This window comes from Eufriesea mexicana, unplaced genomic scaffold (genome assembly GCF_001483705.2).
Source record: "Eufriesea mexicana isolate 0111107269 unplaced genomic scaffold, ASM148370v2 scaffold1344, whole genome shotgun sequence".
Classification (NCBI taxonomy): domain Eukaryota; kingdom Metazoa; phylum Arthropoda; class Insecta; order Hymenoptera; family Apidae; genus Eufriesea; species Eufriesea mexicana.
The window spans coordinates 166846-185914 of NW_016909451.1; the positions used below are offsets into that span (position 1 = coordinate 166846).

Here is a 19069-nt window from a genome sequence, read left to right on the forward strand (position 1 = left end):
CTACACGACCAGTGTTCTATTCCGTTTGAAAATACGTATCGATCCCATTTTCTGAGGTACCTATTTATCGAGGTTTCGAATATGTCTCCTTTGGACTCGAGGCCAGCTGAAAGTGCTCTTTTTTCCAAATATTTATAGACCATTCGAATCTAATCGACCAATGTGCGAACCTACTTGTAAGGTACTTGTGCCCATCGCTAGATAAGATACCTCGACACAGGATCGGGGATGGTCGATGATAGGTGCCCACGCTTGCTGATGAGAACCAGATCGTTGGAGGCTCGACTCTGGCGAATAGATAGGATAAATCCAAGGAATTTTCGCGTCTCGTTCGACGTTATGGTTACCCGAGGAATAACTTTAGGGACACTTTAACTCATCCTCCGTTACAGGAGAATTTCCATAATCCAAAGATTCTCATTCTTAATTATCCATGACTGAACGGGTCATCAGTATGCGATGTCTTTTGTAACGTAAAATTAATACGTGAAATTAATACCCGACGAATTATGAGTCAATTTATGTCAGAATAATTAAATTTTAATTAGACTCGATAGGGAATCGAATTAACAGCAGAGATAGTAATTAATATAATATTTTGAATTCCGAATAACGTTTAAGAAGAGCACTGGATATTCGATATACAGTGAATACTCGATGCTGAGTAAATATAATTACCATTACACAGCAAGCATCCGATATTGAGTACATATAGTTACCATTATTACACAGCGAGTACTAGATTCCGAGTAAATATAATTACACTGAGCATTCGACGTTGAGCAAATACAATTATCATTATTCCACAGCGAATACTCTATGTTGACTTACTATATTACCTATACCTCCCACAGTTACAGCTACGATTATAACAACTATATCAACTATAGTAACCATGACCATTAGTTGTAGGATATAATTCTCATATACCAAAATATAAATTACAGTAACCATATTTTCAATAAAAGAAGAAGATTAATTAAAAATTACCTACTGACAAACACACATACCAAAAGCAATAACAAAGCAAATATTCCAAATATTACGTGGTACCGTTTTCAGAAAATCGGTGATCCAGAAACTTGACAGTGCTCTATAAGCACTCGGATGCTCGATCAAGGATCTAGCGTGGGCGAGTGGCGCAGCGAGAGATTGACCTGATCCGGATGGAAACTCGAGAACCGCGAAAACGTCGAACCAGCCACCGAGACGGCTTCCACAATAATCGTCGACCCCCTCGCGAGTGCCATTGTCGTTGGCCGCCGGTTCCGAGGCTCGAGTTTCGAGTCGAGCGAGATTCGTGAGATGGGAGCGGCCCCTCGAAAACTGGGTGGAGATTAGAAGCGCGATTCGACGGTATGCTGGCTCCCCATTCATCTCCGGCCAAGGAATTTTCATTTTTCTAACGTTTAATTGAGGAACGCGGATTTTAACGACCGCGGGACTAGTTGTCGACAGATTTAAATTACGCAAGTGGTTTGGTCTGCTGGTGAGTTATGTCGAGGAATTCCAATGGATTAACAGGACGGTATGGAAAAATTCTGCGTTTCGAAATTTTTCACCAGTGTGATCCTGTTTCGCGAATTTTTACCCCTTTCGCTGTTTTCTACTGGCACGTTAACCCTTTTCGACATTTTTCATATGCTATGGCGAAAGAACTCTGTCTCAAAATGAATTTATTAAACGTTATACATGGTTGAGTGGTAGAATTGTCACTGAAATATTATTCTAGTATTGTTGTAAACACTTATGGTTATCCGGCTATTGAAACTGTGTAATACTTGTCGCTCCACCTCGGTATTGATCATCGTGAAATATAACAAAAAGGTAAACCCATAAACAAATGTTTCAGTTTAAGGAACATCTCATGTAGAGTTTCTGAACAGGAATTCAACCATTTATGAGGTTTTATAAATTTATTTTGAGACAAAGTTCCCTGTGCATGCGAATAGTACGCAGATATTTGGCACTAAAAGGGTAGTTTCTAGAAATCCAGTAAATTCAGTGTCAAATATACATGCAATGTCAATTGTCAAGCCTGAATTGACTCCCAGTTGATTGTCCGACCCAGGAAGTCTAACAACTACATTAATCTAGGGAATCTAAGGAATCTAGTGTAATTTAGGGAATCTACGGAATCTAGTGTAATCTTGGTAATCTATGGAATCTAGCGTAATCTAGGGAAGCATTTAGAGAAGCTAACTACAAATTGCCATGATTTCGTTCATTAGACTTCCAACAACAAACCATAATATTCACACAGCTAATTTCAACAATCTATCCAACTCCATGGTCACCAAAAATCGCTTTGAAATTCGCAAAAAATTCATTCGCCGACACAATCAGGTTCTCTTGAAACGCCAATGGCGAAGGATCTATGTAGCAAAACGACAGGAACGTCGATTCGAAGTCCCCTATTGCACACCGTCGTGAAATGCGAACTACACTGTTCACTTATAAAGTTCAACCGAGTCGCTGGATCATATAGTTCCGGACTTCCAGTAAGCTCCGGACCCAGATGCTTTGTGGAAATGATCCTCCCCTGACCGGTGTCATACGCGAGACATTACGGTAGGCACGCTCGAATCCACGTCTGCAGTTGAACATAAACTCAGAAGCACAATGCGAGCAAGAGTTTCGATCATTTCCTTGAACGCGAGATTCAGAAAACGCGGCGTGTTACTCCTGCTGTGTGGAGCTGTTCGTCGTAGATTCGCTATTTAGCGTTTCGGCTCGCAAGCTTCGAGCGATATACGCGACTTCGCGGGGGAACGATCTCAGACCTTTACTCAGGGGTAGCCCGAGACCTTCGCGGTGCTAAGATCTTTACGATTGCAGGAGTTTATGGGAGGGACAAGGCTCTCTGATCCTTTTACAGCCGCAGAATGCTGCGAGAAGACATCGCAAGATAGAGATTTTGGCAGAAAGGTATGTCGAGAGTGGTTGGGTATGTGGAGTTTGGGTTAGAGATGGAGAGGAGGGCCAAAGGATCGAGATTGGGGTGTGGAAAGAGAGAGCTTGGATATGGATCGAATGCGTGTTTGAGTTAAATAAAAGGAGAACGTGCAAGTGTCAAGTATACAATGTGAAAAATATATGTCAGAGTCTATGAGTATATCCAGTTTGGCTTAGAAATAAATGGAAGAAGTGGACTGACAAGAGAGTACACGGGTATTTAAGATTTTGAGTAGATATGGCCCAATGTTTTCTCTAAATAAGTGAAACATGAACTGAAAGTAGAAGGAAAAGAATGTACGAGTGTCAGAATATGCAGAGTAGGAGACGAGTGCAAGAGAAGTATCAAATATACAGTATGAAAAATATATGTCAGTGTGTTTGAGTATATCAAGTTGGGCTCAGAGATAGATGGAAGGTGTGGGCTGACATTAGAAGAAAAGAACATGGCTATTTAAAATTTTAGGGAGATGTGACCCAATGTGCTCTCTAAATAAGTAGAACATACACTGAAGGAAGAAGAAAGAGAATGTAGTGAGTATGAGTACGACAACTAATTATTGCATAGAGTTCTATGAAACAGAGTGACAGCTCTTTTACGATTTCGAGTAATTCTCTGCCCTTCGCATCGTTCTTTCCCAGACGGAAAGTCTAGCGCCGGTCCTTGGGGAAATGAGCGCTGGTAGTTTTGAATGACTATCGCGACAGTGGCTAGGCCTCACGACCCCATGGTTTACTCAAAACTGCTCCATCCACAAAGGGTTATTCCAATAAAATTCGAAGGCATTAAGTCGAATTTCAACACGTCGTTAATAACCTTCTGCACAAAGAATCAAGACGCACGTGAATCTATCGACTCTGTAAGAAGTCGATAACCATCCCTTCGCTCATCAATCTGCCACTAATTCGCGTACACACTGCGTCTCGAATCGATCAAACTGTCTTTACTTAAGTACTCATGGACGATATCGTACACGATACCTCGGCTGAAGAACAACGTCGACGGAAGCGTGGCTGACGTTCGATTTGCATACGGGACGACTTATGGGAGATTATTAAGCAGCTCGATTATCGCGCCGCGACCTAAGCACCTCTGCCCACGTTAATTGCCGCGTAAGCCTGACTAAGGACGTTTTAAAGAGGGGCTACGTCTCAGATACACGGATTGATTTACACTGCGACCGATCTTTGGCTTTGCTAACTGTCCGCGTTTAATCTCTACTCTGGCGAACGGCGATTAACCTTAGCATAGCCTTGGCTGATTAGTGGACTCGGGAAACGTGTGCTTCTTTTAACGAGATCCAATGGATTTATGGACCTCGATGAGGTTAAGAAACGTTCTACTCTAGTATATTCATTTATTTCTTTTTTTCTTCAGAAGATCAGAAAATGAATGGGTTTTACGTTTGAATTCTATTTAGAAAATTTTTGAGGCAGATGAGAGAGATCATACAAAAGTTTGAGGATAAGTGATGATACAATTGGTGGAGAATGTGGGGTATTGATTTGTGAACTGTCGACAGGATTTTCTATTTTATGGAATTTTAATACCTTGTGGTATTAAGGATAACGACATGATGATGAGCTATATTTGAAGAGTTTAACATGTACTGTGAAATTTGTACAAATTCTAAAATTTTTTAATAATTCTATTAAAAACTATATAGGAGTATATAATTAATTAAAATTAAAGACCTGTACTTTTTTAATACATAATTTTTCATAATTAAATTATTAAATAAATACCTTCCATTGAAATTGCGATAAAACGGAAGAAAAAAAATCGTACGATGACTTCTAGGAGGTCGATGTAAAGGGGAAACTTCCCTCTATAACACCGTTAAAAAATGAATGGCGAGAAAAAATTATCAAGATGCGTGGAATCGTTTGAACTTATCATAGTTTTTGAGGGAGAACTACCTATAATCCTTCACTTTACCTTTTGATCTGAGGAAATTTTCAACTCTGAGCAGAATCAACTGTTCAGCCACATTAAAGTAGAGACTTGAAACTTTAAAATGAGCCCAAATTGATTATCACAGAATATTCCTTCATAAAGTTACAGCAATTCAAATTTTGACAATTTCTGTTCAACTATACAAAAATACAAAAATAATGAATCGATCAATCCAAATAATTTCATAAATCATAATCAAGAAACCTTTAACTAAACTCATTAAAATTTTCCCAATTTAAATATCTCACTCAGAAAAAACTTACTCTCTCTACTACAAAACCCAGAAAAACTCAGAAAGGAATCGAATTTTACATAAAATGACAACCGATAAAATTCAAGATAAGAAAATTAAAAATTGAAGAAATCGATGCGTAAATTATTCGCGTCCCTATCGTTCCAATTAATCTGAAGTCTGGCAAAGAAGTCGAACTTTGGCAAATCGCAAGGCGATTCGCGCGCAGACGGTCCTAATTCATTTCGGATGGCCTTCTTTGTGAGCACAATACCGCGTTGTCCGAACGAAACGAGTCGCGATGATGTTGCACTAAGGAAGAATCGTTCGAATGACTGATGCCTCTCGGGATCCCCGTCAATGGCTGTTTCGAATTAAAAGGCTAACTCGATTGTCCACCCACACTTTCACGTGGTTGAAAAGGGCCGGCTTAATGTGCGTTAATGCGAGTATACGCGTTGCCGACGTTCGCGGAACCTGATAAATCGACGGTCGTCGAACGTTTTGTGTGATTTAGGTGTTGAAGTCGGAGGTAGGGTGCGAGATTACGTCGATTAATTATGGCCGTAAGTGATGGGGTATGCTGCAATGAGGATTAGCCGGTTCGTTGTTTAGGAGATTGAATGTAATGGACTTTACTGTGTATGTGTTGATGTAGATATATGAACGTATTGATTCTGTGTAATTTATGTTCCATCAAACAATTCTACGGGGAGAATTAATCTGACGGTGTTTACGTCTAGTTACAAACGTAAATTAGTTCAATTGTCTGTTTCAGATACTTATTTTACTATCATTTTATGATAATTGAATGCTGTATGTTTGGTTCGACGTTATGTTCAAACGCTATTCATTCTGTATATTATAGTGAAATAAAAAACCTATAAAACAGGAGCAATTTATGTATTTTGTAAATTATTGTTTATTTGTTTTAATTATATTTATAATGGGTGCCCCAAAATTCACTTACAGAAGTAATTTCGATATAAAACACAGGTTATTAATTAAAAATTATAAATATTGCTTAACAATAAAAACGCGTTGTTCTTTCGCATAGCACTCCATTTTTAATGACCCTGAACTGCCACGATGCCTTTTTGTTTTCGTTGGCAACACTTTACAGCGCAAATGGCGCAAAATTCAAATCTTGCATGAATTTTGGGACACCCTGTATAATAGTTATTAATAAAATAATGAACTTAAGTAAGAAAGCAATTTTTAACTATTAATTGACAATATATTAAACCAAAAGTTCCTTTTCCTGCAAAAAGAATTAACAAAAATATGCGACTTATCGCGTTCTTCAACCTAACCTTCAACCGCTGCGGCAGGGACCCGAGAGGCGGGAAATTCAAAAATCGGCGGGAGATTCGAATCGCTCGAGCGTAGATATCGGAACGACTCGCGAGTTGGCGCTTTTTTCTCATCGAACAACCCAATCAGAAGCATCGGAGTAGCGAGGGACATGTATGAGCTAAATAGCGCGGTCCATGTGAAACGAAGCGTATCGCTTCGCGAGAAAGAAGTCGCGTATCGTCGCGGTTCGCAGGAAGCTAATTAACATCTCAGACAAGTCCGTGGCTTGGGTGGAATGAGCTAAGGCAAGCTAGAGGCTCGTGTACGCTGCGCCATATCTTACGATATCTGTCCCCGTATCTCGCCACGGTTGTGAGATACGGTGTCCTGGCCGCTGTTTCGACTAATCGTAAATAAGGATTCGATTTCGCACTTTCTTGCCGTGGATAAGTTGCGAGGCCGCGAAACAATAAATTCCTTTTCTTTCGCGTGGGTTACAGGCTGCCACGGAAGGCTCAGATAGAATATCGTAAGAGAATTTTCATCAAATAGGAGGCAATGATCCTTGATATTAATTACTATAATTATTGCAGGGGTAAAATAATCGTTAAAAACTCTATTCTGAAATTTCAACTACCTGTTACTTTTCTAATGGTACTTGCTAGTGATTTTGAACAAGAGAGAATAATTTCGTCGACTGTGATTTAATATTGCAGACAAGACTGGAAGAAACACACATAATTTTACAATGTGTTGGTACAGAGGAAGAAAAAATGTAGAAAAATTGAAAGGTAGGAAGAAAATATTTGTTGTAAATTAGAGTGTCAAGTTGTCAGGAGACTCACAATGACTGAAAAACAGGTACAAAGGAAAATAGAATTTTCCAAGGTGCAACATCCTGTTCCATTTGGAGGTGATTGTAAAATGTATTATACAGAGGTATTAATACCGAAGAATGAGCAAATTTGCCATAAGACAGTGATAGATCGATGATCGATTATTGATATAAATGAATATTCTTATCAAATAAGTAATCAGGGATTTATTTACTCAATCGACTTCCTACGCAGACATGCTGCTTGTCAGTAAGACACCCAATACCTTAACAGCTCTATTACGCCACGTGAATTTCCAATATGTCTTCATAAATAATGTTCCATTGCGATAAACAAATTCTAAACAAACCATTCCCCTTTAAACCCTACCCTTTTATTTATTCTTCACAAATATTATCAAACAATAAATGTTAATTGCGTCCATACAACCACCTGAATCAAATAATAATTAATGGTTAATAATACAACGAATGAAATGATTAACCATATTAACACTTGATAAGAATATCCAAAAATAATTGAAAAATTCTACCCTCGTTAACACTAGTATTACCAATCTGTTCTGTTCCAATTACAATATCAAAAACAATATTAATTTTGTAAGGAACAGCTACGTATTTTACGTAACTAGGAGAACAAAAGACATGAAATTGTAGACCATTTCAACTATCGATAATTCTAACTAATCCTGCTTCTATTCCTGAAAATCGCTATGAAACTCTATCTTCCAACTGTCTCGAGCAACCTAGTAATTTGTCCAAACGTCTGGCCGGTGACAAAAATATGGCAGAAAAAGCCACGCGAACGGCACAGTGACTACATTCATCTCGCGTTTGCGATGGGTGGATCGATCCATCTTTCGAGTAACGGGACACCATGGAACACGAGTGGCTGTGGATTACGCAACTGGCATGATCCACGGTTAGATCGGCGATGACGAGCAAAGAGAGAAGCCTTAAGCGCGTTTACGCGAGCATTCGGCCTCGCACCGAATGATTACGATTTATGGGATTCTTTGTGCTGGCCTGATCTACCAGCCCGATCTTCGACATCCTCGCGGAGTGTACCAGCTGTGACAATCTAAGGCTGCGATCACAACGGGCTGAACAGGCTGCTTCAGAGCAGAGAACCGATAAAGTGGACGGAAATGAGAGACTAGAGACACGATTTTCGAGTAATAAATACGTGTACATAGGAATTTGAGATAGCAACGTTGTTTACAACTGCTACATTGTTGAAGAGAAAGGAAAAATTATTATCGTGGATGATGGTCCTAACTTCCTCACTCGTAACATCAGACAATCGATGAAAAATTGATCATCGCGTGTCTTATTTATATATTCTTATTATACTTATTCGTTATGTTAATTTCTGTCCTTGATACCAAGGATATGATAAGTGATAGTTAATCTAGGTTATCAGAGATTCTACTTTGCACTGTTTTCCTATTATTCATTTATCTTTTATTTAATAATACTATTTGCTTTCTTAGAACTAAAAATATTTAAAAAATAAAATTATACTGGAAATATTTGATAGATAAAGAATGTCCTTTTTCTATCGTCCCTTAATATCTCAGGTCTAAAATAACCTAGGCTCCATCACAAAAATTAATTTGCACATTGAAGGAATTAAAAACAACAAAATCAAATATTCATATCAAAATATCCAACTCTTAAGAAAAATCTGAATTCCTCAATTAACCCTTACAATCTTCTAACAACTTCATCTTCATTCTCAATCACCCCTAAAATTTCTCATACCTTTCATCGCACCCCAAACTCTGGCACCCTGTAATCACCACGTAAACCCCTAGATTAACTCCCTTCCTGCTATCCTAAAAGTCACTCTATTATGTTATCCAGCAAAGAAGAATTCCTCGAAACCTTAACCACGCCCATAGCCCTTGACACGAGGACCTAATACAATGCAAAGAACTGGAAACACGTGAAGGCAACTGTTGAAAAACGTGGAAGGCGAAACGGTGCTGCACGCGGAAATCGCGATCGTAAATTAAAACTAAGCTAAACAGATTATACGTCAGAAACGTTCCACGAGCAAGGGTGGTTCGACTCTTGTAAATCTCGAGTAACATACTCGACTCACGACCTGCTGTCCGTCTGGATAAGTGCCCCGTACTTAAGGGAGTACCCGAGATAAACATCCGCGGCTTAGTTGAAACAAGACCAGGCGTTATGCATTACTCTTGCTCGCGTTTCTCAACAGCAAGCACGCTGCGCTTCCTACCTCCAGAAACCAAGGAAACCTACGTTCCTCCTTCGTTCCGAATTATGCTACCTGCTGCAAGTATGTACAGAGGGTTCCTGGTTCCGAACGTGCATCACGAAGACACGTGTTACTCGTGTCAGAGAATTTAAAATCCGTGTTCTTGCTGCATATATAATTAGATGTTTTAATAGCAGCGAAGACGGATACTAGAGTAGATTAGGTGTACTAGACTGGTTAGGTATATGCGAATACACCTAACAGGGAGACTTGGGTAGTGATATGTTTATATTTTAACTCAGGTTTATTTTAATACACGGTGATTGCTATTTATATTTACTAATTATGACAGATGAGGTCCTCTCGACAAAATTTTACTAATAATATTCAGAATTAAAGGAATAATTAAAATACGAATTCCTTGATACACGTTCCTATCTATTCCTCTAATGAAACCCTGTAATATCTTATAAATTCTATCTACAAAATGTCCCATTCAGACACTAAAACTAAAATGTTTCTATCTAGCAAATATTCTACCTAAGATGTCTACAAGATCTCCTATGTCAAAATAAATCTTCTTTTCTTTTCACATTAATTTGATCTCTCTCTCTCTCTCTCTCTCTCTCTCTCTCTCTCTCTCTTTGAAGAGAAAATTTTATCGCAATAGAATAACAAGCGTTAAGTATTGCTTTACAACTGTTATGAAACGATAGTTTTACAACACTATTTGTATAGAAAAAGTTGAAGACAGTACTTACCTTTGCAGCCACCCGCGGACAAGCCATAATGGTCGACATCGCAGTGATCACACCGGAAGCCAAGGATGCCATCCGCGCACCTGCATTCGCCGGTTACGGGATCGCAGACCTCGTCGAGGGCACCCACGTCGCAGTCGCATTCCCGGCAACCTGCAGTCACGTTCCCGTAACCTTCGATGCAAGAAGAGCAGTCACGACCCTCGAACAAAGGCTTGCAGGGACACTGACCGCTCCTCTTGTCGCATTCGGCGGAACCGCTGCCCAGAGAATCGCAGTTGCAGGCTGTAACACATGAGATTTTCGTGTTTAGATTCCTTGCCCGTAAACGTGTACTATAGAGTCTTGGTATGGAATGGACATTCGTGAGGGAAAATCGTGTTGGGGGTGAAGATGATCATTTTGAATAGGTTTGTGGTTTGGGAAGGGGTAAAGTTCTAGGGGTTGAGAAATTAATAATCGTGCTTTGATGAGTCTATTCCAAAAAAGGGGATTTTTATAATTAATTTTATTTATTAAAATTACGCTATTCCTTTCTTAATGGGGCCTATAATTTTCTTCATAACTTAATAAATATGTTCAAGTTAAGTGATCTAGACAGAGGGAGTTTTGTACCGATAAGGTCATTTAACTGGTAATTTATCATGGCCCATTCTTTCACCTATGTATGTGTAAACATTTATTTACTTAAACACCAGAAATTTTTAAGCATAGTGCATTTTGAAATATCGAGAGGAAATGATGATACAAGATAAATTTCCATAACCCATACACGATTCTTTCTATAATTATAAATTACGTTATCACTGAAACACGTTAAATTTAATAACTCGAAAATCATTTTCCTGACCACGACAGCATTTAGGAATTCTCTCTGAACATCCCACTTATACTATATCCATTATGGAATTTAATAACCTACTCAACGGTTAGCTTCCTATAATTAACAACACTGTTCAAGCTACGATCGGTTCTTCCTATTAAATATACGCGTTGTACCATGCGTTAATATATTAGACAGCATTTAGCGATCAAAGTGTTCAGGAACGTTCGATATCCACGGGATATTGCGTGCTTACAACGATGAAATAACGAACCAGAAGTAACAGATGATACTCACGCAAGCAGTTCTGTTCCAAGGGATTTCCGTAATGAGCTGGTTTACATTTGTCACATTTCCAGCCTTCCGTGTTACCGCGACACTCCAAGCAACGTCCTGTTTCCTGATCGCATGGACCGCCGCCGCAAAAGCAGGACTCGCATGTGCCACCGGGTACCATGGGATTTCCAAAATATCCTATGTCACAGCTTTGGGAATAAAATTGTATTTATTATTAATAAAATCGTGGAAATTAAAATATTAAATTTACAATACTTATTTATTGTTATTATTACTATTAATAATATGTTAATATTGATAAAATTTTAGGGATAATTATTTTATTACAACTTTTGAAAAATATATTCTAGGATTTTAAGAGTTGCACTATCAAATGTAAATAAAAATATTTTATTCAAAATTCAATAGTTAAATTGTAATAATTTATAAAGCTAATTGTGTATTTACCTTTCACAGTGATCCCCAGTGTACCCCTTTGGACATTGTGTGCACACGTATCCACTGTCAATGTCAGTAGGGTCATCGAGTTGACAATTTGGACTAAAATTGTTGCTCTCGATTAGGAGTGGACATGCACATCTTTTACAATCATGTGGGGTGCCCTTAAGAGCAATGCCAAAGAAACCTCGAGCACAACGATCGCATTTAGGACCCACTGTGTTATGTTCACAGTTCTGTGGAACAAAATAAAATAAATCAAATAAATAAATATTATTCTAATAAAAAAAGAAAATTAATTTTATAATGTACTAAAATAGAGTAAAATTAGGTATGAAAATGTTTAATTTGAAATAATATGATAAAAAATAAAAGATATATAAAATAAACAATATATTGAATTAGTTACAGTTGATGCTTTGGATATTGATAGCTGATAAATGCAACATCTCTTTGGATAAAACTTGTTTAAGTTACCATACATTTTCTTCACTATCACTAGACGGTTAAGTCATTCGAGGTAAGGAAGGAATCCATGCAAACAGGTTTAGGTTTATGTCTATACTAGGAAGACTTCATATACTAAGATATGGTGAATTTACTTTCATTTACATTTCATTTACATAGTATCACAGTATTAAGGTATATTTACATACTTTATGTTAATTCAATACTATTTTATTTCTATTTTCTTATATTACTTTAATCATTGAATATTTTATAGATTTCATGAAAGAGAGGTAAGAGAACACAGAAGATATAATATTCTCTAGTATATATATATATATAATTAACAAAATGTATTAAATAATATAAAATTGTATCAAAATAAAAGTAAATAAAAATTAAATTACCTATTCTTCCAGTAGTTATCTACTATTAAATATCTACAAATTTATATTTTCCCTACTAATTCAAATATTTGCTAATAATCAATTTGTAATACAATTTTCTTACCATATACTAATTTCACACTATCAATATCCACATAACCACACCCAATTGAAATACTCCATTTTCTAGAATAAACTGTCGCCCTCTAATGTCATATTTCAAAGGACCTTTGCAAATCAAAATTAATCTCTACACTCTAACCTCCAATTCATAAAAAGTATATAACCTGTATTACACATATTTTGAAGAACAAAGCTAAAGGAATAATAAGTGATTTCTATTGCGAATTCTCTTCGCAATTTTCATAAATACAGAGATACTCACCGTGCATTCTCCCAGCACAAGATCGCAAGTACTCGCGTGTCCATTACAATCGCACTTCACGCACACGTGATGATCCTGTTGATCGGATCCGTTCTTGATCAATTTTACGTAGCCCCACGCACAATTTTCGCAAGACAGCCCCGTGTATCCCTCGGGACATTCGCACTCCTCGACTAAATTATTGTTTTCACCAACGGATATAACCTCTCCGACTGACACGACTGCTGACTGTAGACTGAAACGAAAACAGACGTTTAACCCTCGAATTTGTTGTGAAAGTCAATGCTGATTGGTAGAATTCGCGAGTTCCCGCTGTCCACGTGACAACTAGTGCCTCAAGAGAATGGCGCGAAACGTGATCGGTTTTCTGTAAATATTGTTTTCGCAATATTCGAGGTCGTGGAGACTGGCTGCGATATACGCAACCGATACCACATTGTTATTAGAATTCTTCTATGGCTTCCAGAAAATTCTTTAATTATCTACAGCGATACTTGTGACTAACTTCACTGACAAATTTATATTCAGTAATACTACTTTATTTTTCTACCTTACCGACATTTCAGAATCTTTATTTCTTTTTCGTGGATTAAAATAATTGTTTAAAAATCGTTTAGAATCTTCTATATACTATACATTCATTAAAATATTTTTTAAATAAATTTCTTGGTAAATTTTCTTCCTTTTTTTAAATATATTATATTCTCCCCCTGAATAATAACAAATACTTTGGAAGCTGTATATAGATATTTATATACCTATATTTTTTAATTTCCATTTTATTTATTTATCACTGCATCATTACACTACAGTACTGATATAAAACATTTTATTCGTCATCTAAAATTATAAATTCTTTTTTCAGAACAAAATAAAATTTCACTTATAAAGGATGGAAACTATTTAATTACCATCCAATGAAATTAAATTTTCACAGTAATAAATTAATAAAATGTCAAAAATATTACACCAAAGAAAACAAATTTTTTTTAATTGTATTTTCCTACGATTCACGTACCTTCCTTCGATCTGCTCGGAATGATACTGCGCCCTAATCATGACATGCTTCAAATTCGCGAGGACCCCCATCATTTGTACCCTGGTAACAGAGTCTCCGCGAAATTCGGTTCGTCTCTGCCTGGTAGGAATATCTTGGATCTCTCCGCGTACATGGTACCAGCCGTTTTCGCGTAGAGGTACGATGATCTCTGCTTCCTGGCCATTATATTGTTCCTCGCCGTAAGCTATTCGCATGCCATTATTACCCTGCGAGGAAACGAGACGAGGAGATTAATTCAAAAAAAAAATGTTAATCATCGTAATCTACCTTTCGGGGCAAACGAACAACCTAACAGGGATGCAACGGGATGGAAATGTACAGGGTGGTCTGGTAACTACTCATGCATTCAGGGGTCTTTAATGTTTCATAAGCAAGGAGAAGTGATGCTATACTTGGCAAATGTCGTGTATAATATCTATGTTTAAATGACGAAAAGAAGGATCCGTTGCACATCTCCTGGGACGTGATACGAATTGCATTATCCTCGCGAGAAAATAATTTTTCCATTTTTTTGAGAAACAGACTTATTATAAAAATTGTTTTCAAATGAACAAATAGGAAATTTGATATTCTGCGACAAATTTGTATATTTCATCTTTTCATTGAAAAATAGATACCTATGCATACAAATTAGATTGAATTATTATACTAGTATAAAATTATAGAATAACATATCAAAAATCGCGTAAATTCTGGACACATATAACAGTATATAAAAATCAGATATGAAGTTACAAAAAATTATTAAAAATCGAAATCGTGCCACATAACCATTACACAAACTAATTACTTAGTCACAATGAGTAGTCTCGAAATTACAGAAACTCTGTTCCTCAACAAAGTATAAAAATCCCTTGGGCCATTGACACTCGTGTATATCAGTGCACAAATTAAAATTCGATTTGAAATCTGCAAAAATTATTTAAAAATTGGAAGCAATCGAAATGGCGACGATCACAATCGATTCTTTCCACGACGTAAATCGATTTAAATTATTTATACCTATCAGCAGATTTCGTTTATAATTAGTCGCAGAATAATTTGTTCTTTCGAATACATTCGAATTAGCGCTCATTCGCGCCATTACTCATACATCATCAGGCGTATACTTACAACCAGAATAACGTTGGGTCCTGTAGTCGGCTTTCCACTGGTGTCACCGCGCATAACGACCCAGCTGACAGAGTAAGTAAGATTGCTGCCGTAAGACGAGAGTCGATTACCGCAATAAATTCGCGGGGCCAGCCAGAAAGGACTGTCGTATTCCACGTCGAACGCCGCGATCGTGAGCCAGCCATTATCCACGTCCAAAATAGGAACAATGGCGCGGGTTGCGTTCATGTCGCTCACTAACCAATTCTCCAGCGACGATATCTGAAATAATTAACGAGAATAGATGATACCACGCATGAAATTTTCGTAGATCAAATTATAGTTCGAATATCATTAAATAAGAATTTTTCTATTTTTTTCTCTTCCTTTTTTTATTTCCATCCTCAATAATATTGAATATTTAAAAAATTTATATTTGTACAGAAATTTAAAATTTTTCCTTTTAGATGCCAAAATTTTCTCAGTGAGATATTGAATTTCGAATTCTTTTTTCTTGCTTTGGAAATTTATGGAGGATTTAAATAAGTGGGAATTTAGAATTTAATTTTATGGTGCAAGATTAGGATATATCGATTTTTATAGTGTTGACTAAATCATGTATCTGATAGCAGGTGATAATTTGAGCTTAATCGAGTCGAAATTGAGTTTCGATTTTTAAGTTTCTTTATTTAATTTTATAGTCAATTGACAATTTGTCATAAATTCAACCTTAGCAAAACACATTCAGAATGTTTAATAAATTTAAACACCATTTTAATAAAAATAGTAAGAGACTATTTTCTATTAAATATACAACTGATTTTTGTGTTATTAATTGCTATCATGATTGCTAAATATATAATTGGACTAAAATATAAGAAATTTTCTGAAATCTTCATATCGAATTAGATTTAAAGACAGAATTTCTCGACCAATCTAACAAATACAAAAACAGGAACTTCAGAAAAAATACGGTGTAAAATGTAGTAATTAAAAAAGAAAATAAGTATGTATGGTATAATCAAGAAATCAATTACAATTAACATTTCAGTCTGAAGTGCAAAGTGTAATTTACAACCATTTCATTATGGGACTGTGCTGGATTTAATTTTCCACTTTCGCGTTAAAACGATAACCACGTGCTATTACGTTTCTGCTCGTTTCACTCAGTGCACGTAATGCAGAAGAGTTGTCGTGCGACAAAGTAATTGCCGACTTGTCCCTTGCTCGTGAGTAGATAAATGCAGTTATTGTCCATTTATTCAGTTCATCTCGAAACCTGAGCGTCCTTTTTACTAAGAGTCGAGTGTTCAAATGAGGGGGTTGATTCCATGCATTTTTAATTACTGTCAACGTGCGGTGCAATTAACTATCTATTTCGTTGTAGCACACTGTATACTTTTTACATGCTTCGTCTGTTATTATACCTCTTCTTGTCGTGTTTCGTCTTGTTTCACGTCTGTCTGTTAGCTGCAGTAAAGTATAGCTTTCAATTTCAATTTTCTTAGAGTACAGTTTATTCTTGAATATTTATGAATGACTATATATGTAAATAATAGTAAAATGTCGTTGAGGGATATTTATATTTACATTTTAAGTGCTAATTTTATTGTTTTGATGTGTATAACTAAACTGCAATTCATTTACTAGTCCTAGGTCTTTTTACTTTAATTTCAAGTTCAGTATGGTATAGCTTTCAGCTCCAATTTTCTTATGGATTTCATTTTTTAGTATTTATGACTGACAGTGTATGTAAATAATATTAAGAAGTTTTTTAGGAATATTTATATGTATATATGTATTGTTAATTTCATTTTTGTAGTATAATTCTAGTCCTGTTCATTGGTAAAACTTTTGAAGCAAAAGATTGAAGATCTCTATACTAATATTTATAATATAATGACACAAATATAAACAAACAAAATAAAATTCTTTAAACATATAATTATATCATTTACCACAGAATTTTATTTTCTATCTAGCAAAATTCCTCATTACATTTAATTAACAATAATATATTGCGTACAAATAAAATATCTATTTTATAAAGAACCTACTTAAATATGTATTAAGCCTCAAATACTCACTAATATAAAACTTATTCATGCTTACTCAACATAAAACTCAATATACACAATAAAATACTCTCATCCCCACAAATTTGGGATCCCACTTCTGAACCACTTTAATCAACCCTAACCAATCAAAATAACGTAACTTTTTTTTTTTCCAATTAATTTCCAAAGAAACTTACCCCGGTGTAAGACAAGCTGGCACTTCCACAACGATCGCTAACCCCAAAGCAGTAACACGGAAGACACCCATCGAGATTCTCCTTGGTCAGCGCGAAGTGGCCCGGTTTGCACTCGTCGCAAAATTCGCCAGCAACGTTCGCCTTGCAGAGACAGTCTCCTTCACAGTCGTGAGACGGTAAAATCCCACGGGAATCGCACGGACAGGGCATGCAGTCAGGAAACTGACGGTAACCGGCTGCACACTGGTCGCATTTGTAGCCCGAGTAACCGGGTTTGCAATCACAAGCGCCTGCTACCTGGAACACCATCGGTGTTTAACTCGATCAAGATCGATTTGGACAAGGAGGATAATATTGACGGTGAAAAATGGATTTTCAAAAGGAGATAAGCATAGCTACGGATTTTTAATCTTTTTCTTAATTTTTTTGCAATTGATTTAATTTCATGATGGAATTATCTATGAATTAAATAATAATAACTCAAGTGGTATTTAAATTTATTTAGAATTTATAGTGTTAAAAATTAAGAAATGTATTTGCTAGATATTTATCAGAAAATATTCTCTTTTCAAAAGATTTTCCCATTATTTTTGGTTTCACTTTGAATATTAAAATTTATAAATTAAAATAAAGTGTAGCGTAACAAGAATTACAAAATTGAAAATGGTACGTTACAAAACTTTAATCCCACGTCACACAAATCATTTCAAACCATTTCAAACATAGTACAACGTATCATTATATAATTTTGCATATGTCATTACAAATTTACCAAATTTTCATAGTTAGGAAATTTACAAAATTCAAAATGAATATATTTCATTTGTTTGAGATACGATACGTAAAATGCCTAATATTACGATACACAAAATTCGTTTATCACGGTACGCCTTTATACACCTTGTGCCTACCTTTCCCAGGTGTGTGTAGGAGTCATCAGGGGTGCAGTAGCCGGTGCTACCGTGCACGTTGCAGTCGCAAGGTAAGCAAGGTTCGGATGCATCAGGGGCAACTCCGTTAGGCCTGTAATAACCAACTTGACACTTTTCGCAATTGATCCCAGCCGTGTGATCCTGGAACAAATTATTTTACGCAAATTACGTTACCATAGACATTTACAATTCCATACGCATTTCCAAATACTCAGTGTTTACTTGTTATCATGAAATTTAAGTATTAGGAATATATCGTAAGCGCTATGTTTTATGAGAAGCACAGTGTAGATGGCAATCTTGAGACAGAGACTAGGGGTAGCAGCGATTTACATTAAAGCGTACAGGGCTACACAGAGGTGTCATCTAAATACAATTCTCACTGCGAGCGTGTAAACAGGGAAATTAATCTAAAATATCGATATTATATTTATAATTAATTAAAATCCAAAGACCGTCTGAGATTACAATACATTAATTAATACATTCTTGTATTATATAGATAGATTATAGATTAATACATTTTAGTAATATAGTATCAATCATATATAATTCGATAAACTATAATATCTCTATCATATAAATAAATTGAGAAATTTTTACAACACTTAACAATAAAATAAAAAAAAAATAATAAAATAGAAAATTAAAAAAGCCAAATCTATAACAATTGATTATGGCAACACGATATTGTT

General features: G+C 36.2%; 1 protein-coding gene across 1 annotated transcript in view; it reads right to left on the minus strand.

Moving 5' to 3' along the window:
* Positions 1 to 19069, minus strand: part of LOC108547977 (laminin subunit alpha-1) — a 107986-nt gene that overhangs the window by 70653 nt on the left and 18264 nt on the right. Inside the window, exons 4-11 of the mRNA XM_017900728.1 lie at positions 18354 to 18515; positions 17443 to 17739; positions 15210 to 15470; positions 14055 to 14302; positions 13037 to 13271; positions 11828 to 12054; positions 11381 to 11568; positions 10264 to 10545 (exon numbers count right to left, since the gene is read on the minus strand). Of these exons, the coding sequence (XP_017756217.1) occupies positions 10264 to 10545; positions 11381 to 11568; positions 11828 to 12054; positions 13037 to 13271; positions 14055 to 14302; positions 15210 to 15470; positions 17443 to 17739; positions 18354 to 18515 (1900 nt within the window). The remainder of the gene's footprint in view (positions 1 to 10263; positions 10546 to 11380; positions 11569 to 11827; positions 12055 to 13036; positions 13272 to 14054; positions 14303 to 15209; positions 15471 to 17442; positions 17740 to 18353; positions 18516 to 19069) is intronic.